The following is a 25,474-nucleotide window of genomic DNA, read 5'->3' as shown; positions in this document are numbered from 1 at the left end:
ATTTGAAGATGTTTAACAGAGGCTGCTTATTTATGATAATAATAAAAATAAACAGTTAAAATGTAACCAAAAATTAGCAGACACTTTATAATCAATAACAGTGATGTTTTCAAATGCAATCATGTGATATAATATTAAAATATATCATTCAAGTTGCATAATGCCACTGATTAAATAAATAATTATCTTATTTTGTGATGCTTCGCTTGACAAATTTTATCAAAAGTATCAATAATTAAAATTCAACTTTTACTATAAATAAAACTTCAATATAATGAAAATCAATCTTTTGTCTGAAATTTACTTATATTTTTTTCAAGAAAGATTTTATCGGAAAATCAGCTGAAAAAAGTATGTAATGTTAAACTATGTAAAATCTAAAGCAATGCACTACTATTCTACACGATATGAACCGTTTGATAAAAAAAGCCACGCAAAAAAATAAAAATCTAATAATCATGCATCTAAAAGCAATAGTTAGCAAACAAAATATAAAGTATCAATCTGCTTACAACATTAAAAGCATAAAATTATTGATAATGTGTGTATTGCAGATCAAAGTTTCCTTATTTTCCAAAATTTTGAATTTCAACAAAATGAATTATTTTATAAAGCCTAAATAAAGTTATAAAGCCTAAATAATCTAAGACTATTTAACTGTTAACATGATATTCATCTCCCATCTTGTTTTCAAAACAAGATGTGCATTTTTTTTCTTTCGAATGAAAATTGCAAAAAAACAATACAGTTAAAATGCTGCAATACACACAATTAAAAATAACAAAAACTGAATTTAAAAAAAAACATGAAACAGTTGGCTAACGGATAATACACAATATGCACTTCATAATTTTTGTTGCATAATATATATACATGTATATATAGGTACACATATATAGGTACACGATTCCCTCGGAAAAAAAAAATACACATTTAAATATGCTTGCCACCTATATCAAGCAACATGGTCATATAGTACTGTATAATTTACTTGGTTTTAAACCAGTGTGACTTACTTGCTTTCTTTCCCTTCCGCTCTTTTTTGTATTCTTCTTTAAGTTTAGATATAAGCTGCTGGTCAACACCCCACTCTTCGTTCGGAGAGCCGAGATCTTTCTTAACTGTGTGCAGAAGATGGACACACTTTGTTCAAGAGTTTGCCTCATATTTTCTAATATTTATACTTAAAAAACTGTTTCCCTTAATAAACACTTAAAACTCAAAAATGAAAACTATTCAAAATAGGTAAAAACGAACATTGTAACTAACATAAAATATATCAGGAATATCTAAATACAAATCATACATTACACAATCTGCACTGAACACAAAAATATAATATAGATTTCAATTTTGAAATACTAAATATAAAAACAGTTTATATTGACAGTTTTAATTTATAATTTTATGATATTTTTTTCCAAATTGTATCTACAAAGTGCACCCTATATTAGAATCGTGCCCGTTAGTTACATCATGGTAGCTTTGACATTAATTCACAAAGGAAAATCCATCTTCTGTTTTTTAAATGGAGATTGGGATTTAAGTAATACCAACAACACTGTGAAGGTCTTATTTTAACTTTTAACCTTTCCTAATTGAGTAAGACCTAAGGTGCCACTCTGTACATAATTTCAGCAATCACCTGAATGGATATATTGATCTTGTTAGGATCCCCCCCCCTCACCCCCAAATGCAAACAATTTTATTGTAAAAAGAGTTCAAAATTCCTTGCTTAATCAGGGAATACTGCAGTACCAGTCAAGTGATTTGAAAATGAGCGACCTTTTCTTCTCCATGTTAAACTGTACCAAAAATTCCAGGTTAATAATAAAGGTATCAACAGTTTGTCAAATTTCTTCAAATAGTCAAGCACAAAACAGATATAATCTTACTTAAGGTGACAACAGACACTTTCCATGGTACTCACATAAATGTCATTTAAACCAACTTATTTTAGTAATAATTGTTATTTATTTAATATTTGTTCATTGAATGTCGCTGATCATCATAAAAAATAACATATTTGAAAAAAAATCCTTTGTAATTGATTGATTTTTAATAAAAATCCTAAAATTTTAGATCGTCATATCAAAGTCATTTTTTATTTTTTTTGTTATCAAACTTTTGGAAAATAAACATACTTATAATATCTGGGGAACCGTGTCTCAAATTTTTTCTATCTTTTCTCAAAAAAATATTACGTAACGTCAAACAATTTATCAGACTTTTTTCACCATACATATTACGTAATTAAAGATAATTAAGTCGCTGATTGAGCAAACAAAAATCCCTGACACGATTCCCTACGTAAATGAATTCCCTTTCATGTGCTTTAAACCGCATGTTAATTGCTTGATTATTAAAAAAGTTATGCCGATTCAAAGTTAGTCCGACCCGCATCAAACGAAGTGTCATAAATCGGCTGTTCTCTCTCGGACCCCTACGTTTCACGCTAAATAATTGCATAATACACAAATATCGCACCAGAGAGGGTCACAGGTTGCGGTAACATACTCTAACAACATTTTATGACCCAGTGACATCTGACAAATTAAAAAGTTGCTGATTAATATCTGTTTATAACAGAAATTTCCTCAAATCTTAACGTGATTTACTGTCCGTCTGGTATCGGTTGCACATGTCACGTGACTTTCGGTAAAATTTGAGGCACTCGGGGGGGGGGGGGGGGGGGGGGGGGGCTGAATGGGCAATAACTCTAAAAATACTAAAAAATATCCAGACGAAAATACCTGGTGCACAACTGCACATGCTGATCAACATTCCTGTAAAGTTTCATGACTCTAGGTCAAATACTTTTTGAGTTACATGCGACACAAGTTGAAAATTGCCAAATTTTTACTAAGTCAAGGGCAATAACTCTGAAAATACTAAAAATATCCAGACGAAAATACCCAGGTGCACAACTACACATGCTGATCAACATTCCTGTAAAGTTTCATGACTCTAGGTCAAATACTTTTGGAGTTACATGCGACACAAGTTGAAAATTGCCAAATTTTACTAAGTCAAGGGCAATAACTCTGAAAATACTAAAAATATCCAGACCAAAATACCCAGGTGCACAACTACACATGCTGATCAACATTCCTGTAAAGTTTCATGACTCTAGGTCAAATACTTTTGGAGTTACGTGCGACACAAAAGTGAACGGACGGACGGACGGAAGGAAGGACGGACGGACGGACAGACGGACGGAAGGACGGACGGACAAGGGTAAATCTAAATGCCCGCCACTAACGTGGGGGCACAAAAAGGGGCATAATTCTGTCAAAATGCTTGATAGAGTTACCTTCTCCTGTTTACAGGTTGGGGTCATGATGTTGAACAAGTGTGCAAAGTTTCAAAGCCATATGTCAATGGACTTTGAAAATATTTGAACTATTACAAAAACTTTAACGTAAATTCTAAGTCGAAAAAGGGGCATAATTCTGTCAAAATGCTTGATAGAGTTACCTCCTCCTGTCTACAGGTTGGGGTCATGATGGTGAACAAGTGTGCAAAGTTTCAAAGCCATATGTCAATGGACTTTGAAAAAATTTGAACTATTACAAAAACTTTAACGTAAATTCTAAGTCGAAAAAGGGGCATAATTCTGTCAAAATGCATGATAGAGTTACCTCCTCCTGTCTACAGGTTGGGGTCATGATGGTGAACAAGTGTGCAAAGTTTCAAAGCCATATGTCAATGGACTTTGAAAATATTTGAACTATTACAAAAACTTTAACATAAGTGGTTACGCCGACGCCAACGCTCGGGTGACTGCAATAGCTCTACTTATTCTTATCGAATAGTCGAGCTAAAAACTGTATACTGACGGTATTTTAAAGGCCATGGTAGATGTACAAATAAGAACGGGATATTATATATTTTTTCCTCCAAATTGATATAAATGCTTCACATATTTTAATAGAAATAAAAGGTATCACTCGATCATTATGATCTGACCTTCTTGACTTCTATTATCATGAAAATCATCTATGCACGGCATAGATATCCAGTTTCTACTGGGATATACAATAAATTCCATACTGTGTCCCAGGTTTATTAGAACTGTGTTCGATTTACTGGCGAACAATTTATTCAAAGCATTCACTGATAATATATATTAATATCTTTTTTTATTGATTCATAGAGAAATAATCATCCTTAAACAATCTAAAATGGTTTAGAAATTTGTCAGGGACATCTTATAGGCGTTCACATAAAAAATGTTGTCCGTTTTTGTTGTTGTTTTACTTGACATTGTTAGAAAACGAGGTTGAATGTAAAGCAAGCCGTTGAATCCGTACAAAAGTCCATAAACTCAATGTAATATCTATCAGATTAACGGGACAGACAAATTATTTTCACACATTATGGATATTTTAGCAACTATATTTTTAATCAACCCCGTGGTCGTGCAATTTGCCGCTATGCTTAATTATTTATGTTTCATACATTATGTTACGTACATTGGCCGACAATTTCTTATTTTATAAAAAATGCCAAATAAAAGGTAGACGATATTTATAAAAGATGTACGGTATTTGTTACGAGTAGTATGGACCAGTATGGACCGGTAATTCACGGATATATGGAACTACCGATTTCCCTCAATGATGCCTCAACAGGGGGCGGAGCGTTATCGATAATTAACAGGTTACGCGAATAGCAGATAAAAATGGTACAGGTACAGTTTAAAAACACATTTTTTGGACTAACTGCTTCCAAAATTAAATCACGAATATGTTCAGAAAAGGTTGATAAATCTACTAAGCAAAAAATCTCATTTTAGGTATTTTCAGTGATAATTGACTCCGTTGTCACCTTAATAAATATGAGGATCACAGAAAAATTTCAAACCTTGCTAATTTTGCCATCAGTCTGACCTTTTAGCAACTTAAATACTATGTTATTTTAAAGCCTCTTTACTAATCAGGGAGTAAAACAATATATGCAAAATATTTCCAGAATAGTAAATCTAGCCCCCAGGATGTGTTATGATGTTATTACAGCAATGAAATTTTAGTTAGATCTATAAATTTTTAACATATATTGTGCAGTGTATCTTTTTATTAAGGAAAAACCATAACAGATAATAATTAATTGGCTAACTTCTATCTCCCCCCCCCCCCCCCTTTTTATTTTCCTGCTATAAACATAAAACAGGGTTTAAACATTTTATCACCACACATAGGTTATCACCACAGCATCATGTATAAGCAAATACACATTTTTTCCCCTAAACAATAAAAGACTAACAGTTTTTTTTACCCACACAGTTTCACATAATTATATATAATTATATAATTTAGATATCCTTCTGTACTCATTTACATAGAAATATATTTATAGGAGTTTACAAGGTTTATACAGTACAACACCAATACTTAGACATGGTATCTGAGAGAATTCTATATTTAATTTGATGAAGATGTCTCAGTCATTTATATCTTGGATAATATTCACCAATCATACTCTATACAAAACAATAGCATAGCCTTTACTTTACTGCAACCACACGTAATTAGATCTGCCACCAGTATAAAGCCAGGCCAGCCTGCACATCCATGCAGTGTGACCAGCCTCTATACTGTGTTGGCTGACTTAGGATTTCCATCTTGATAATACAAAATTTTATAATTGACAGTAAAAAAATGGTAACCATTAAAGTCAAATTTAGAAATTTAGCAAGTTACAAAACAACTATGGATTAGATATAAGCCTGTACAAGGCTCACACTGGCTTTAATAAAATTACATTTTAACCTTAAATTTGAATAGCCTAAGTAAATGCCATCAGCATAAAGTTAGTGTGTGTTTGGAATACACCTCTACTGGTTTTTTTTTTTACACATCGCTATTTTTATCAATGCAAGAAAAACAATGGCAGATTTTTACCAGTTTCTGCAGTAGAAAAAATATTCTCCCTTTTAATCAAATTATCATAAATAGCTTTGCATATGATAGTGTGAACCCTGCCTTTAAAATCACATGGGGCTATTTATATCTTTCAGAACCGATGGCTGCAAGGTTAAACACACGAAAAACTATCCTTGCACCTCCTAATGGACGAGACATCTTCACCATATCACCTTTCATTTGTTATTATCCCGTTAATATGTCATTCTTATTATAATATTTCAGTAATTGCATAATTATATCTTCTGAACGTATTGAAAATGACGTATCTTCGATCACAATAGATTAAAGTTTTCTGTATATATTTTAATGTAGGAACACTTTTGTACACTAGATTAAGGTTTTCTGTATATATTTCAATGGTTAAATATTTTTGTACGAACTATATACTAATATTAAAGATTATCCAACAACTATACTCGATCTAAAAAATTTATTTTTTTTATCTTAAACGTCACTTTGGCTCTTTAATGATTAGCAGATTAATACCAGTACGATTGATTAATAGATTACACAGCAAGAAAACTGATGACCTACAGCTAAAAATAAGACACGTTGTGAACCGTTCACGAAACCCACGGTTAAAAAAACAGCACAAGAAAAGATAAACTGTGAACGAGTGATTGTTAAATAAATTGCAAACACGTTTAATACCTTCGTCTTCATGATCTACATCATTAAAATTGTCATCATCATCGTCATCCTCATCTTCATCATCTTCTGAAACCAAATCTTTCACTTTTTTTCAAACTTTCTTTTTCTTATCATCAATTTTATTTTACTATTTCAAGTTATTTCCCCTTTGTTTTGTTGAATTTTCTCATGACAGTTCTCCCCCTTTTTTTGATGGATCTCCTTTCACAAAGATAGTGTTAATATGACATTGGGACTTCCAAGATTCCCTAGTGCTTTGTTTCTTTGCTTGAGTTTTACGTCAAACCGACACAGTATAGGTCATATGGCGACATTCCAGTTTTACCGGTGCAGAAAGACCTCAGGTGCCCTTCCATGCATTATTTCAGGCACAAGCGGACACCCGAGTAGAACCACCTACTTTCCGTAAGCTAGCTGGATAGCTTCCTCACATGAAAGAATCCAAAATCCCTGTCGGGATTCAAACACACAGAGGTGAGGGGAAAGTGGTAGATTCCCTAGTGGAGGAGGACCTTCAGTGAACTGTATGCATTTTGGGTTTTTAGTTTTTTCTTAACAGTGTTAACAAGGCAATGTTCTACCTTTACTAGTGGGAGAGCATTCCAAGTGCTTGACCCCAAAGCATTATTTGAGGAATTATCGTAAATAAATGTAAAATTTATGTGAAAGGACAGCTTCTTATTCAATCTCATAGATAAGATTCAAGGTCAATGACCTTAAAAACTTGGCTAAAGAGGCTGGATTTAAATCGACCTCATCCTATTTCAAATTAATTCCATAATAGTGTTTTTTTGTTTTTTCCACAAAATTTTTCATCTTTATTTTTTTTTTTCACTTTAAATCATCTTATTTAACAAATTTGCAGTTTTTCTAACAATCATTCTTTTCTGGTGAAAGAAAAATTGATTCAGAGCAGTTGTGTGTTACAAAAAAAGTTCAACAAAAAGTGTGTCAAAAAAAAGAAGAGTTAACATAAAATTAATGTTTGAAAAATGAAAATTCTTCCTAAAAAATAGATATTGAACTAAAAATTTGAAGACTTCTACTGGAGCATAACTTAACCTTATTTTCAATGCAGGTTTTTTTCCCAGCTAATATAATATTGTTACTTTAAAATATCATGTAAGATTTTGTAACATTAAGAAATAGAGTAGACAAATGAACTCCTGTTTTATAATATAATACAATGTATAAATATATGATACTATATCCCTTACAAATGATGAGGAAATTATCTTTAATCAAAATACATCCTTGAAAAACTAGCATGTCACTTTAGCAAATACATAATTTTAAAGTGATAACTTCCCCAGCTATGGTAAATTATTTAATGACATCTCAAGTAGCATTTGTAACTCTTAACTAGCTGTTAATTGCAAATAACCCATTACAGAATAAAGAAAATATAAAGAAAACGACTTTGAAACACAAGAGCTGGATTGACTTTTGACCTGAATTTGATGATATGTACTAACCACATACTTGTACTCTTTAATAACATATCAGCTAGAAATTCATTACTAATATCATACTATTATGTTCAACCTTAAAAAAGATTTTATATTTACTATATAGTTATGTTTTTTGGTTTTCAAATATAAGCAAGAGAAAAATGAAACAAAATAATTAGTACTAGGCATAACTAAAAAAATAATCTTTTATTTCCATTAACCAGAACAGCTCTACAAAATCCATACAAAATACTGTATTTTCAATGCATAAAAAGTTAGTTATGGCCACTTCAATGATGTAAATCCAAAGTAATTAATGTTTCATATAAAAACATTAACTTTATATTCAGCCATAATCTATTTTTCCATTATTACTAACTCTAACTACGCTGTATTTTTGTCATTTAAGATAAAAGTCCAAGAACCTTCACTATAAAACCTTGCATGCAGGGAGCAGATTCCTATCTTAAAATTTCGTCACAACTTGGTTCAAAGTAGTTAAACTCTATGACAGTCACTAAACAGCTAGCAACTATATTGACATGTCACTGCCATCATTTAACAGTCAAACAGCCTGTATTTTTGTACAGTCTGAAAAAACTCTTTACATTCAAAAGCTCAATTTTAGATTTTTAATATTGAAACCCCATGAAAGAAAGTTGAAACCCCATTAGAAAACATTAAAATGTTCCAAAAATCACCGCTGGGCAACTTAACTGTACACATTTAGTGGAGTAAATCACAGAATTTTAATATTACCATTATTGCATTGAAGCTTTGATCTGTTTTTATAACATACCTATCAAACTGTACTCTTAAACGCCTAGTCTTCCATCAAATATTTCAATACCTTGATGAAATTTTTATCATTTTTATGTATATATTACAATATGTTTTTCGTTTGAATTTTTTCTTTTTTTTTCCTTTTATTTTTGTGGGTAATTTTGACAAATTCTCTCAGATTTATTACCAACAACTGTTCACCACTAACTACAATACTACCTACGGCAATCATGTCATCTACAAATAATATACCAAATATCACTTCTAATACTGTCCACAGAATACATCTCAAAGTCATATCATCCCCTTATAAGCATTATTTGAAAATGAACCCAAAATACAAAACCCACTTTTGTACAATTTTACATTTTCACCAGAAATCACCTGTTTTTGTTGATGTTTTTTTAATTATTTTATTTTTTTTATATATTTTTTTAAGAGGATTATTTTTAATTCATTTCTTTAGTATCAGTGACCTTTGGAACATACAATATCATCATTTTTAATATCTAATTAACATTCAAAATTACCATTATTCTGCAAAAGGTCTGTAAAATTTTAAAATACGTAAGTTCAAATTTACAGTAGAAAAAAGCCAACAACAAATAACTGATTTCTATACAAATCAATGGATTCTGTGAACAGTACTGTTAGCAATCTGACAAAACAGTGCACAAGACTTACCCCATTCAGGCCCATCCCCATGACTTTGAGCCTCTCCTGCGCCCTCACCAGCCTCGGACACCAAGAAGTCAAATTCTGCTAGCACTTCCTCAGTTTCATCATCCACACCAGCCATACCTTCTATACCAGCAGTCTAAAAATAGCAAATATGTGCTATATTTAGCAAATTTGTTCTAAATTAAGAATTAAAAAGCTGCAGTGTTCTATTTTTAAAATACAAAAGCAATCAAGTGAATAGCAATCAAACTTTCCTCATTTTTCAGTAACTAACAGAATAAATAAATATTTCTTTTTAGCAGGGTCAAAAAATCATACTAACATAGCATAGATAGGGTTTCTAAGAGAAAATTCATGTATGTTTCCACATATTTATCAAAGCAAGTAATGGTATAAACATTTTTTACAAAAGATGTCTTTCATAATCAAAGTGCACACTTTCTTAAAAGTCCATTGATTCAAGTAATCCTAATCAAAGTAAGATACCCAGAATGTACCAATTTAATCTTAAGACCAGCAAATGGTTTTTAACATAAGACCAGCAAAATGATTTTAAATCTTAGGACCAGCAAAAAGATTGTAACATTAAGACCAGCAAAATAATATTTAACATTAAGACCAACAAAATGATAGTTAACATTTAAGACCAACAAAATGTTTTTCAATCTTAAGACCAGCAAAATGATTTTAAACCTTTAAACCAGTAAAATGATTTTTAACATGAAGACCAGCAGAATGATTTTTTACTTTTTATTCAAAATTTGCAGCCACAAATTAAACAATGAAACAAATATGATACTGTACCATTACTTATGCAAAGTAACTGATTTGCACAATCATATATTGTTTTTCCAATATCCAATTTCATTAAAATATTACTTATCATAGAACACATACAGTAGCCAACATGTACAAATGCACTGAAAACACTCTCCGAGATACATTCTACCTAATAGCACTTTATTTAAGAACTAGTGTGCTAAAAATTCATTTATATTCAAATTATTCATTGCTTATGCCTATAAATTCACCTAATTTTCATTAATTTATATCAAACAATAATACAATGTAAACAACAAGAATATTGTACCAAATGAACTTTAGAAACAAGGTTGTAAAAAGCAGAGAACTTTTTTCATTGCATTTATACAGAGTAACTAAAAATAATGCCTTGGCAACTGAATGGATATAAGCTGATTGTATAGATAACACATTGCATATAAATATAAGGTATACAACTATAATTGGTTGTTAACTTTTGTTTGAATGTTGTTAAAAATTTAACAAAAGTATAAAATTTGTTAGAATTACGTTTGAAAACATTTTTTTTTTTCATAAAGGTCTTTGATGGATGTGAGAAATTATTGCTAAACCTACATAAATATTTGTTTAATAGTTTGATAAGAAAAACATTATATATAAATTATGGAGACAATTCTTGCTAAAACTCTTCAGATATTACAGAAAAAGTATGAAAACAACATTTTTGAAATGTTTCTAGCATATCTTACAAGTTACAACTTTCACCCTTTAGTAAGATAGTATTTTATCAGTTAAAGCTTTAACACATTTATTTTTAAATAATAGGAATAGTAAATTTGAATACCACTATCTTGCCCCTGTTCTTTTCTATCCGTTCATCTGCCTCATCTTCAGCTGATATACCCTCCTCATTCTCATCACTGTAAAATAATACAACAAATATAAAACCCATCATAATAAGTAAATAAACATTCATAAATACTCCAGATAAGAATCAGTAACAAAATATCTCCAATATAGATTAGTAAATAAATATTTCTGATACTAAAGTTATCTAAAATTTAGAAATTAGAAACAAGATTGCATTTGAGAAAAATGCTATGCCACCGCATTAATACAGCACTAAATAGTAGTGTGCATTAATACAACACTAAATAGTAGTGTAGGAACGGATATTTTTGTTTCTATGCAATTGAAGATTGTCATAATGCATAGATCCCTGACCTATCTAATTCTGTTGATAAGAATTAGATAGGTCAGGGATCTATGCATTATGACAATCTTTAGTGGTTGAATCTATTGTTAATCCAACAAAAGATCAGAGTAGGAATATATCAATGCACTTGAGTCTTGTTAATTTGGTGGTGAAGGTCATATTTCTCACAGCCTAAATTTCATGACTATATCAAAGGACAACACAGTAAGACACTTTGTTAAAATCTAAGTCAGCTAATATCAAAGTTCACTTTACATCTTAATCTGTGCACATGGTTCAAATTTCATAGCTGTACATCAAAGGACAAGAGAGTAAGTCACATCATCAAAATCTAGATCACCTGATATCAAAGTTCAATTTTACAACTTAAACTGTGCACATGGTCAAAATTTCATTGCTGTACATCAAAGGATAAGAAAGTAGGTCACTTTCCCCTTGGGCAAGGCAAAATTTTGACCCAAGGGTTTTATTCAAACAATCTTGATACAGGTCCACCAAACAACATTTCAAGTCAAATATCTAAGCTGTAGCTTTCTCCCATTCAGAAAACATTTGTTTTATTTTCTGTTTTTACTATGTGTTCATAATGAGAATCACTGCCCCTGGGCAGGGCCAATTTTGACACCAAGGAAAAATTTGAACAACTTTGGTAGAGGACCTATAGATGATATTATATAGCAAACATCAAAGCTCTATGCCTTGTACCTTCAAACAAAAATACTTTTTTTTTTTACTATATGTACATAATGAAAATCAATGACCCCCGGTCCGAACCAATTTTGACCCAAGGGCTATAATTTGAACAATCTTGGTAGAAGTTCACTTCGCAAAGTCTCATGCCATATATTTAACCTCTAGCCTTTGTCAATTCAGAGAAGAAATTTTTCAAGTTTTAACTTTATTTTTTTTGTTTGTTTTGGGTTTTACGTCACATCAACACAGTATAGGTCATATCGCGACGTTCCAGCTTTACTGGTGGAGGAAGACCTCAGGTGCCCCTCCGTGCATTATTTCAGGCACGAACGGGCACCTGAGTAGAACCACCAACGTCCCGTAAGCTAGCTGGATAGCTTCCTCACATGAAAGAATCCAAAGTCCCTGTCGGGATTCGAACCCACAGCGGTGAGGGGCAAGTGGTTTGAAGTCAACGACCTTAACCACTCGGCCACGGACGACCCAACATTTTAACTTTATACATATAAGGAAAACTATCGCCTCTGGGGCAGGGCAATTTTTAACTCTAGGGGCATACTTAAAACAACTTTAGTAGAGGACCCATGATATAACATACCCAATATAAAATCTCTTAAGCCTTAAAGTACCTTCAGACAAGACATTTTTTTTACTATATGTACATAGTGAAAATCAATGACCCCTAGGGGTGGAGCCAATTTTGACCCCAGGGCTATAATTTGTACAATCTTGCTAGAGGTTCACTACACAATGTTTCATGCAAAATATCTTAACTCCAGCCTTAATAAATTTAGAGAAGATGATTTTTAAATTTTACTATATACATATTAGGAAAACCTATGGCCCCCAGGGCGGGGCTAATTTTGACACTAGAGGCAAAATCTGAACAACTTTGGTAGAGTACCTATAGATTATATCATTTAACAAATATTAAAGCTCTAAGCCTTGTACCTTCAGACAATAAGATTTTTTACTATATGTATATATTGAAAATCAATGACCCCCAGGGTGAGGCCGATTTTGACCCCAGGGCTATAATTTGAACAATCTTGCTAGAGGTTCACTACACAATGTTTCATGCAAAAATATCTAACCTCTATCATTTGTCAATTGTTTTACTATAAGTTTTACTTTATACATCTAAGGAAAACCAATGACCCCCGCGGGGCAGGGCCGATTTTGACCCCAGGGCTATAATTTGAACAATCTGGGTAGAAGTCTACCAGACAATGCCTTATGCAAAATATCTAACCTCTAGGCCTTTGGGTCTTTACAAGAAGGTATTTTAAGTTTTTACTATATGTACATATAGTGAAAACCAATGACCCCCGGGCGGGGCTGATTTTGACCCCAGGGCTATCATTTGAACAATCTTGGTAAGGGTCTACCAGACAATGCCTTATGCAAAATATCAAAGCTCTCTAGGCCTTTTGGGTCTTTACAAGAGGGTATTTTACGTTTTTACTATATGTCATATAGTGAAAATCAATGACCCCCAGGGCGGGGCCGATTTTGACCCCAGGCTATAATTTGAACAATCTTGGTAGATGTCTACCAGACAATGCTTTGTGCAAAATATCTAAGCTCTAGGCCTTTTGGGTCTTTACAAGAAGATTTTTTAAATTTATTCTTATAATTCCTTTTGGTTGCCATGGCAACCAGATTTCTGCATGGAATGAAATTCTTTGAACAACTTTGGAAGCCCTTCACACAAGGATCAATCCTGCCAAGTTTGGTTGAAATTGGACCAGTGGTTTTTCACAAGAAGATTTTTGAAGTTCACTATATAATCTATATAACACACACACACACAAACAAACACACACACACACGCACACACACACAGGTGAATCGCTATATGCCACCGCATCGCAGATGCTGCGGTGGCATAAAAAGATGTAAAACATTATGCTTATCATGTCAAAATAAGCAAAGGATATTTTTCAAAGTTTCAGACGTTTAAAAAGGAAATGATCTTGATTTTGGAGCAACAGCAAAAAATTGGTCAAATTCAAATTATAGTGCAGTTATTGGTCGGCAAACCTTATTTACATGATATTTTTGTGGGCTTTGCTTTTTCCAAGGATTTTAAATCATTTGTATTTTATACATGTAAATTGTGACAGGATGTCAAGAGGGAAACCTCATGCAAAAGATGTTAATATGAATTTCACACACATTCAGGACTTTCAACTGACATCATTCTATCTCTGTCCTTGATGAACAAATAGAACAATCAGATATAGTCTCGGCAGATCTCCTTATCTCCTATTTTGTAAAAGTTAAAGTTACTTAGAAGAAACTTTATAACACTTGCTGGGTTCAAACGGGCACATAGTTGGTAAGAATTTCAATATCCATTTTATACAAAGTTTAATCTATAGCATTATAAGTAATACTGTTAAAAGTACAAATGTATATTAATTTTCTAAATAGTATAAAAACACTACAAGTGGATTAAAACTTAATGTGATCAAATACCATGCATATATTGTTTTGTTTTTTTAAAATGACAAAAATTATCTATACAAATTTATTCAGGAGCAGTATTAACATTCTATTGATTGGTAAAAACTGTTAAAAATTAACAGAGACAGAAATAATGCCATAATCTTACATGAACATTTTTTTCCTTCAGGTTTTTGAAAAACATTTTGTTATATATAATATTGCTAAATGACAAATATGTAAATGATTTTTCTATCATACAAATGAAAGTAATGATAAGATTGTTGATGATGATTGAACAGAAACACGTTATCTGGCGTACCTTAAATTTTCGTCATCATCATCGACAACATTTTCATTGGCTAGGAAATCAAAAGTAGCGAGAACGGACGCCTCACTGTCCATGAGAGCCCCCTCGACTAGTGATGCAGGCATCTTTCCTGAACCTCTGTCAAACAGATCAAAGACAGGTACATGCATATGCCAGAAGTGACATGCGGAGATTTGTAAATGATGCTATATATATATCATGGCTTTATCAAGTTTTATATATGAAAGAATTAAAAAGAATTCTAACCAATAAAGTAGAAGATTTCAATCAGTGAATTATTGTATCATACCAGAAAGGATTAAATACAGACAGAATAGCTTACATAGGGATTAGCAAATTCATATCAGTTTTGGAAACAAGAAAGCCATGTTGGCCCTTAATAGCTCATCTGCAAACTACTGCGAGACAAGGTTATAATTTGTACCATTCAGAAATAGGTCACAAGTTGATATTCATGGTAATCCAAGCTAAAATAATTTACCACATAAACAATATATTGTTTAAACAACTGTGGTACAGCCTCATGCATGGAACATCAGAGGCATAGCAGTTTCACAGGTGATATCATAAGCTAACATTGTTGATAACTGATGACAGACAGACTGACAACCAGATACTGATCCTAAAAGCTCACACAAGCAATGCATGCCTAGGTGAGCTTAAAGTATATATATTTTCACTTCATACTGCATAAAAAATCATGACATAAGAAAACTGGTGCTAACCTGGCTTTTCCTTGATCAATGGCTCTTCTGTTGTTCATACTGTCTCCGTTGACTAGAGCAGGCTGTGCGCCTTCACCGGTGTCAGTCTGAGGTTGAAGTCCCAGCAGGGAGCGAACTCGCGCTGAACGTACATCAATAATTGTGTCAGTGTATCCTATCTCTTGTAAATATCTGAAAGTTACAATTCAACAGTTTTATTTCTGCAAATTGCAGAACATGTATCAAGCAAAAGTATAAAAATTCTGACAATATAACTTATTCAGCATGCTGAAAGTTAAGACTACCTTTCTAGAGTGAAAAGAGACATTTATCTATCAAGTAAATGATTGAGGGCTATTGGAAGAATTTAATTTTTGATACTACTCCTTGTTTTAATGGCAGGTATGAGGGGAGGGTTGTGGTACACCTGTGTAGAACCACTGACCTACTAAAATTACATATAATTACAAATTTTGACAAACATACTGTAGTTTAACTAGAGTTAGTCCAGAATTAACAATCTGCATTCAATACAACAAATTACTCATAAAAACTCACTGTCTAAGGAGTTGCCTCCCTTGTCTCCAGGTAGCACTACTTGCTGGTGCTGCCACTGGATTTGTATCTATTACTTCATCTGCAGAAAGAGAATGACTCACATTAAATTTTGTATCATCTTACAGGCATTAAATTACTAATAATTTATTATCAAAGTGATAGAAAAGCCTAAATATTACTTAAATCTTTATGAAATACTATATACAAGTATATTATACGAGGGTTGTCCCAAAATGTCGTAGACTACATTATTTTCTCTTCAACCTGACGTCATAACTTAATAAAATTTACCAGATATCTTCCTTGGTCATTTGTTAATTTACCTTCTTAAAGTAAATAGCCAATATATAAGGTAACGCTTTTTATCAGGGTTTTATATTAATTAAACAGTACAACATACCCGGAGCACCATAAAATATTAGTCAGTGTTGAGAGCATGCTTCTTAAAAACATGCCTTTAACTTCCAGCATAATATTATTATAATAATTATGGGAAATACATTCCTGTGGAACGACGTCATTCATTTTTACGTCATATCCCAAACAGACATTTATGTAACGCTACTTTGAAAAAATCTGTAGCATAATATGTAACAGCAATGCTACTTTGAAAATTCCCAAAATGGCGACGTCAGATGAAAATGCGGCGCAGCGCGATGTCATTGAATACTCTGTTCAGTTCAAGAAGCCTCCAGCATTAACTGACAACATGGAGAACATTATATTTTATCAAGATAATGCACTTTGCCATAGATCTCAGGAGAAACAGCTTGAACTTGATGTGATAGGTTTTTAGAGACTTCCATACGCCCTTAGACTTTGCAGTGTTTCCTTATGTGAAATCACAATTACGAGGTCACCCTGAGGTTCGAAAATTTCAGGGTACTAAGCAAGGAAACTCGACGAGTGTTGAGAACATTAAAGTAGGACTATTTTGAAAATGGTTATGATAAATGGGTCGCCCGACACCGACAGTGGATCGAAAAACACGGAGAATACTTTGAAAAACATTTTTTTTAAATCTTGTAACGTCATGACGTTTATGACGGCGTGCGCCGGGTATGTATAGGTAGCATTCTTTAAATTTTAATAACTTGGTCATTTTTGGAGGTATTTTGATTTTATTTCGCATAGACACACATAAAAGGTGTATTGACTTTTCCCTGGCTTGACGACTCTATTGTTTTATAATTGATTGATTGATTTGTCTACGATATTTTGGGACAACCCTCGTACAACATCAATAAAGTGGGTACGAACAAACAGCACAGGTTTATAGCTGTAAGCCTATGTTTCGACTCTAAAAAATCTTTATCAGTGTTTGAAAATATTCAATAAAATATATCTTGTATGTTGGCACTATTTAAGGTATTAGCACCCTAATGCATTACCTCCGCTTTGAAGAGTATTCAAATAGGCTAGAACTACTGTTAACTACATTGAAAATGAGGGCCATGGGTTCAATCCCCAGAAGGGTCAACTTTTTTTTTCTTTCTTTTTTTCTTTTAACATTATTTATGTATCTCTCATGTCCCATTTGGAAAGAAAAAAGTGTTTAATTTTGATTTTCTAATTTATATAGCTATTTATTGGCTAAATTATGCTAAATCTAGTAATAAATATGGAACCTGATATTTTCAAAGTGTAATATAATCAAAACTAGACGGTAAAAGCATTTCATATTTTACAAGATCAACCAATATACTTTTTTAAAAATTTAGGGAAACTTTGAAAACAGGCACTCATTTGGGTAAATTTTAAGATTTTTTTAAATTAGGCTCCCTAAGTAGAAAAATGGTCAGACACGTGGTAAAAATGGGTGGGGTAGGGTAACATTTTTATACAGATTTCATAAATTTTAAGTAGAAACCATAATTTTGCTTATTTGGATTGTTAGCTGAATGGTACTATTTGTTTCTTACCAAAAATTAATGGGAAAACATTTTTCATTAGAATGTTATTGCAGATTATTTAAAGGTTCTTACTTTCTAAACAAGAGCTGTCCGTAAGACAGCGCGCTCGACTTTTTTATTGCTTGCCAATAAAAAAAGTTTTTGCAGTAAAAGGCAATACAAGAATCTCTGTATTTTTAAAGTGAACTAGTTGTTTGATACCCTTGAATATTACAGCAATGTTTATATGACATAATTTATGGTAAAGTGAACAAGTGGATAGGAATGAATTTTTTTAGATTTTTTAAGTTTTTTAGTGCTTGCCTATAATACAAAACATTGACAGTTAAGGGCCATAATTCAAATAAAATCTTTGACAGAATTACCTTCTCCTGGACATGTTAGGGAATCATGATTGTAAACAAGTATTCCAACTTTCAAATTAATATCTCAAACAGTTCAGTCAAAAAGTGGACTGGTACTAAAAACTTAACCAAGATTCTAAGTCGATAAAAGGCCTTAATTTTTAAAACAAATCCTTGACAGAGTTACCTTCTCTTGCGTACAGATGGGGGTAATGATGTGAAATAGCATTAAAAGTTTCAAAGCAATATCTCAAAGGGTTAAGGCAATAAGTGGATTTTACCCATATTCAATGTATTTTCTAAGTCAAAAAGGGGCATAATTCTGTCAAAAACCTTGACAGAGTTATGTCCTCTTGTCTGTTGATGAAGGTCGTGATGGTAAACAAAGTATGGTCAGTTTCAAAGCAATACCTCCAATGGTTTTTGAAATAAAGTGAGGTGGTACAAAAAACTTAACCAAGCTCAATACACTTTCTAAGTCAAAAAAGGGCCATAATTCTGTCAAAAACCTTGACAGAGTTATGTACTCTTGTCTGTAGATGGAGGTTATGATGGTGAACAAGTATGGTAAGTTTCAAAGCCATACTTGTAATACTTCTGAAATAAAGTGGGGTGGTACGAAAAACTTAACCAAGGTGTGACGCCGACGCCGACGCCGGGGCCAGTAGGATAGCTCCCCTTTTCATAGAAAAGTCGAGCTAAAAAGGACCCTCATAACATCCTAGCTTGAGTTCAGAAAAGTGCCCATAACTTGATTTCCGTACGGTAAACTTTGTTTAAATTTTGCATACAGGTGTACTTTAAGGTATGCATCTGACTTATGATGTCAATTTTTTAGTTCCTGATAGTGCCCATTAGGGTCCTAATACCTTAAGTCATTTAGCTACTGTTGGGCTAATTTTTAAGGGAAATAGTAAACTTCAATAATTTCAAGAATATCCAGTGGAAATGTTTTCAACTTTTAAATTCACATTTATCAAGTTGAATGCATGCAAGTCTGCATACTAATTACTTCATTGTTGCAAAGAAACTTGTCAACTGTGCATGCTTTATTTATTTTCAATGAAATAAAAAAAAAATCAGTGTCATACTTTATCCAATAATAACATATAAGAACAGAGAAAGTCTTGAAGTATAGACAAGATTAATAAATGTTCATCACAACAGACAGGATTTACATCAATCTTTCCAATATAATAAAGTAACTTAAATCCTTGTAAAGGTCAGGATAATAAACAATATATAACACCCTAAAGATATTTCAAACATCTTATGTAAATTGCCAAGTCATTTGGCTCCTCAGATTTCTGAAAATTAAAACCATCATGATAAATTATGTTTTTTACTACATAATACATTGTAGCTCAAGACTTATCTGATAACCTGAGATATTCTTAATCTTAAAGGGCAAAATAACTTTAACAGACAAATTATGTTACAATACCGGCAGAATCTTTGTCAAAGCTTGGGGGCTTCAGTTCATCTTGATTCAATTCAGAACCATATTTCAGTTTGTGGTATTTTGCTCTGAAAACAGACAGAAAAGTTATCATAAAATCAATGTCCCAAAATGAGTACATTTTACTACAGTATATCATTATATGTGAATGATTCATGTGAAATGTGTTACTTTTCCTTTTTTTATTTTACTGAAGAGTGAAGATTCTGTTTTTAGCATACATGTAAGATTAAGAAAAGTGTTGATGTTCTTTATTATTATCTAGAAATTTTAGTCATGAAAGTATTTCTAACACCATAAAACATTCAATTTCCAATTATGACTGGATGGCGCTTTAAGTCATGCTAGATGACTGCTTGCTGGGTGTCATAACCAGTATTCCCACTAGTATTGTGGATAATGAATTTGAACCAATTTCCTTGGGTTTAGTCTGATGCTCTACCTCTACACTTATCTTCCTCTTTACAATAGTCTCAATAACATATTGTTACAGATCCTTTTTTCACCTTAGTAAAATATTTAGAACATGAAAGTTAAATGAATTAAAACACCTCAGATTGACAGTAATCTTTTTGTTGTTCAGCCTATGCTGATAGCCAACAGGAACATACCTTTCTTGCTTTAGCGCAAATTCTAACATTTTGATTCTTCTAACCAAATCCTGCTTCAGATTCTCCTGTCCCTTTCTCTCCCCTTGTAAGAAAGCAATCCTTGCCTGTAAAAGAAAACAATTTGATGAAAAAAACTTGCTGTGAAGATTATGTACATAACTGAGATCTGGAAGTTGCCTAACACAAAATATTTGTTCTTATTTACATGAAAATCCATTGGGATTTTTTTTATATTAATAGACATTTCTTGTTGACCAGTCTGACTTGGAAACAAAATCAACTAGTAATTGATAACATAACTATTGTTTTTGTTTTTCACATGGGGTGAAATTTATTCTGAAATGTAGTAATGTTCATATAAAGCATGATGTCACTGTTCACTATAATTCTTTTCATTTGTATCCACACATCCAAAATTACCAAGAATCTTTCCAGACCAAAAGAAACCTGCCAATTTTATTCAATACAGTCTAACTTGCCCATGCGACCACGTGTATTAAGCGACTTTTGTCTTAAACGACCACTTTAAATTCCCCCCAATCATTTTCTCTCTATATCTTTAATGTATTAAGCGACTTTTGCTCAACGCGACCAGCGACCGCTAATTAATCACCTAATTGAGATAAAGCTTTTCATTAAACGACCACTTTTACCTGTCAAGTAATTGTGTTTTTTTAGAGAACGCCGCCGTGTAATGTGACAAGTGTCAACAATCAAAACACAACAAATAAACGTGTGAAAATCTCTATTTCCAAACCGGTTTAGCGTATGCAAATGAAGGTAAGTATACGCGTGACGTTTATTATCCAATAATATCGGATAAAACAATGCAACGCTCCGCCCCTACTGAGATGGTGTATACGCTTGGCTTGTTGACATTTAGACTGCATTGAATTGACCTTGAACTTGATCAGCAGTTAAATTTATCGTAACAATTAGATGTAGTTTGTTTATCTCAAATAAAAAATGCACAACAGAAAACATCTTCACTATTAGGGGTTTCGTGTTGGAGACAAGGAAAAACAACGGAGAAGTTAACAAATTCTGGAAAAAATGTCACACATGTACGTAATGGATCAAAACTGTTTTGTCAATAAATATCAGAAAGTTATTTTTTACATTTGCATCCATTTAGATTATCGGAGCGTACTAATTATTCAACATTTATATAAAAATGAAGTTAAAAAGCATTCCTACCGCATAAGAAAGATGTCATTTATAAATTTTGACTTTTATATCATGCTGACTGTCTTAAGAGACCGTTTCATTAAGCGACCGTTTTGGGTGTTTCCCTTGCGCGGTCGCTTAATACACGTTTGACTGTATTCTGTTTACTTTGTAAGCTTTACATTCTAACTACGATTACTACATGTATATAAATATATGAATAAACAAAGATCACTGTAAGCTCAGCTGTGTAAGCTAAATATAATTTAAGCTGGGCAACTTGATAACAAAAGTTAAAAGCCCAACTAATTGAATTTCAAAGTTTATTTACAATTACATCCCTGTTTAAATTAATCAATGAAACAGCACCATGAATCATTATTTACTGTTGAAAATTACCCCCGATAGAAAAGATAAAACTTAGTACAGTAGAACACAAACCCCCTTCTAACCATTTATAAATTTATGCCTTAGCCTAGTTCCTTATAAGTTCTATTGTTATTTAAAGAATCTTTAGGTTTCTTCCGGTATTTTGATGTCTTTGGTATTGCAATGTGCACTGGTGGAGCTAGCTTAAGGTCTTCAGCATTCCCGTTTATATACTATGATATGATGTGAACGCTGAAGACAGACCCATAGGGAAAGTCCACCAATAATAGTGCCAGGAATCTGACATGCTTGTATTCATTCATCGAACATGCCATAAAGTAAAGTGAAGCATACCTTGATAAAACTATATATAATCTGTTGATAAGCCAAGGATGAACAAATAAAAATCTTATTACGAACATAAACTACCTAATAGTGTTCAACAGGTAAAAAAATTCAGCACTTGGCCGCCATATTGCCAAAATATTTGACCACGTGATTACGAGATTGACCATGACAAACCCATGTGCTTCCAATATTTTTATAAATTACTTTTTTTTAAAGATATTGAAAAAGGTGATTTACTGTCTTTTGTATTCAATATTATCATATTTTAATTTAAGTACTAAAAAATTAATGAAAATAAATAAAAATATTATCTTGAATAAAAATATCGAAACATGTCAACAAAGATGTTCTGAATATAGTACACGACTCTACCCTAATTGATTCCCACGAATGACGTCAAACGAGGTCTCGCGTAGCACCTCAATGTCATGGCCAACTGTAGTCGACGTAATGGATGTTTTAGGCAATTTTAATGACGGTATTAACATTTTGATACTTTAAATGGTATAGAACGATATTAAAATAATTGTTTTATCGTAAAATGCACAAGTATTGATTGGGACAAGTGTGTTTGCAAGTGAAAAATAAGGTTAAATCAACTTATGTTATTCTGGTTAGGTTTCGTAACAGGTCTCATCCAAAACTTTAATGCAGCATCAGATGAAAAACAAAAATGTTAAATAGCTGCTTATAAAGTTTTGGAAGCCAGAACTATGGTCGAGCATGCCTTTCTTCGCTGTTCTCCAGTATAGTCAATGAGTCATAGTTTAATTGTTTAATGAATTACAATATGTAGGGCACTTGAGTCTTGATAGTGGAAAAAAGTATGACAACCAAATATTCTGTTTGTGGTTTTCTCTCTTCCACTAATGTCAAACCACTTTTGGGGATGTAGACATAAATTATTTATTAAGTTTTATTCAAACATTCCTTCCTACCACAGAACTAAAAGCATATAACAGTGCAATATTTAGATGTTAATTGTCTAATTGCCGACATTGAAAAATACATTACAGAATATGATGTAATTACAGGGCCTTTTTACCTTCTATAACAGGGGCCGGTATAGGGCTGCTTCCCCAAAGAAAATTTCTTTAAAATCATGCAGTTTTCCCTAAAAATTGAATTTACATAAAGTTTTTTCCTCCTTTTGCAAATATACTATGTCATTTTCCCCAAAATTAAGGGCATGGCTGCTTCCCCAACCTGTGAAAAAAAGCCCTGAATTAAGTCGGTCACTGCAATTGCACCTTGAAATAATGTAATTTTATCAGACAAAATCAAGGAGATTGTCAATCGGCTTACAGACAACTCACCCCCCAGACGATTCACCCTAAGCCATTTTTTCCAGACAATTCACCCATCAGACAGTTCACCCCGCATTATTGGATTTTTGACACAGACAATTCACCCCCCATTTTCTTAAATTTAATTTTGATGAAATTTATCTTAAAATTAGAAGATGCAATAAACAAATTTGTTGTGTTTCTTTACTAAATTGATATTTATAAATTAGTCATATTTAAAGTGGGGGAAATATATGGACGAATTGTTAAGTGCAGTGATAACTAGTGATTAGATACATTCCTGGCAGAGACATGGAATATTCCCAAACCCAAATGATACTAATCCCCATTATATGTGATAATGACATTAAAAGACAATCATGCAATATTCTCAAATGTCCCGATTATACTTAAATGACATAAAATGACATTTTGAAATCTTACAATATTCCCAAAAAGAAATGGTACAATGTACTTCTTCTCCATGATATTTTGTTGAAGTGACAATCAAGCAATGATAAGGTGATAAGGATAATTAAACAGTTGTACATGTTTGCATAAAAATTTTGCATAAAAATATCAAGATTATTATGGGCTATTTGATTTGATCATGGTATATGTGCTGTTACGTTTTGTAAATATGACATACTAAATAAATAAATAAATAAATATACCGACTTTTTTAATCTTTTTTACCCATAAACATGATTATCATTTATGAGGGGTGAATTGTCTTATCTATTTTGAGGGGTGAACTGTCTTGAGGGGTGAGTTGTCTTGCTTTTTTGAGGGGTGAATCGTCTGGGGGGTGAGTTGTCTTGTTACCTGTCAATCTATTCAAATGCCTGTCACTCATTTTTCTTTTAATCATAATAATTTGTCAAAACACTCATGGGATTGGGACATAGACATTAATTCAATTAAAATGACAGCTTTCTGTTTATTGAACAGTAATTAAAACACGTCTTCGCTGAAAATGATATCCAGTATCTTATACTCTGACACTGTATTTACGTTAGGTTCATTTTCCAAACAAAGATCATGACCAGATGTAGGTCAAGATTAGTAATAAACACATTAGCTATGGTCTGATGCATATATGACTTATATATGAAATGTATGCAAGTGTAAATTGTATAAAATTATTGGCTTTATAATGCTAACGACAACATGAATAGTTCCATTGAATCTCGACCTGTAATTCCGCTCTTTCAACTTCCCACTGACTTCGTTCCATCTCAAAACGGGCCCATTCCGTTTGAAGAAAGTGCAAAATACCCGGCATAGAGTATTGTGTTCTTTGGTTTGATTCATCTTGCTGTTGTCTAGACGTCATACCCGGCCCTCCAGACATCATCGGATTCCCCTGTCCCCCAGAAAGCGAACCTGGCCCTTCGTCTATCATTTTTCTTGTACGGCCGCCATTAGAATCTGATTATTGCCTGCAGAGGGCGCTGCAAAAACAAAAATTGACGTCACTCGGCATTCTTTGCTTGTTTAAGAAAAATATAATTGTAAAGAATATGTTCTTTCAATATTTTGTTAATCAAGCGTGTGTATTCAACAAAGCAAAAGTTCCAAAAGGTGGCAGTTAAAATTGAAGAGCAAACTATTTATATATAACATCTATCCACGTAATCAGTCTGAAAACAATTTTAACCACTAGTTTATGGATGCAAAAGAAAATTAATTAGTCCAAGTTGACCAGATTGAAATAAGGGTAATATTCAGAGCTTTAACCGCTCTTTTTTATGATTTTGTACATTGGAAGT

General features: G+C 32.5%; 1 protein-coding gene across 9 annotated transcripts in view; it reads right to left on the bottom strand.

The window, feature by feature from the left end:
* The window catches only part of LOC132720919 (striatin-3-like), a 36,049-nt gene extending 10,885 nt beyond the window's left edge, over positions 1-25,164 (bottom strand). For 2 of the 9 annotated variants that reach the window (XM_060705154.1, XM_060705159.1), the window contains exons 1-10: positions 24,898-25,164; positions 20,533-20,636; positions 19,907-19,989; positions 16,206-16,284; positions 15,669-15,839; positions 14,935-15,060; positions 11,100-11,175; positions 9,497-9,629; positions 6,579-6,644; positions 1,017-1,121 (exon numbers count right to left, since the gene is read on the bottom strand). In XM_060705154.1, coding sequence (XP_060561137.1) covers positions 1,017-1,121; positions 6,579-6,644; positions 9,497-9,629; positions 11,100-11,175; positions 14,935-15,060; positions 15,669-15,839; positions 16,206-16,284; positions 19,907-19,989; positions 20,533-20,636; positions 24,898-25,107 — 1,153 coding nt within the window. In that variant the 5' untranslated portion in view covers positions 25,108-25,164. The remainder of the gene's footprint in view (positions 1-1,016; positions 1,122-6,578; positions 6,645-9,496; positions 9,630-11,099; positions 11,176-14,934; positions 15,061-15,668; positions 15,840-16,205; positions 16,285-19,906; positions 19,990-20,532; positions 20,637-24,897) is intronic. The other 7 variants (XM_060705156.1, XM_060705162.1, XM_060705155.1 and 4 more) reach the window with 6 other exon arrangements.
* Positions 25,165-25,474: the final 310 nt, after the last annotated feature.

Source organism: Ruditapes philippinarum, unplaced genomic scaffold (genome assembly GCF_026571515.1).
Source record: "Ruditapes philippinarum isolate M1 unplaced genomic scaffold, ASM2657151v2 ctg715_1_1_1_1, whole genome shotgun sequence".
Lineage (NCBI taxonomy): Eukaryota > Metazoa > Mollusca > Bivalvia > Venerida > Veneridae > Ruditapes > Ruditapes philippinarum.
Note: the sequence above shows the minus strand (reverse complement) of the source record. Positions and strands in the feature narration are given on the sequence as shown.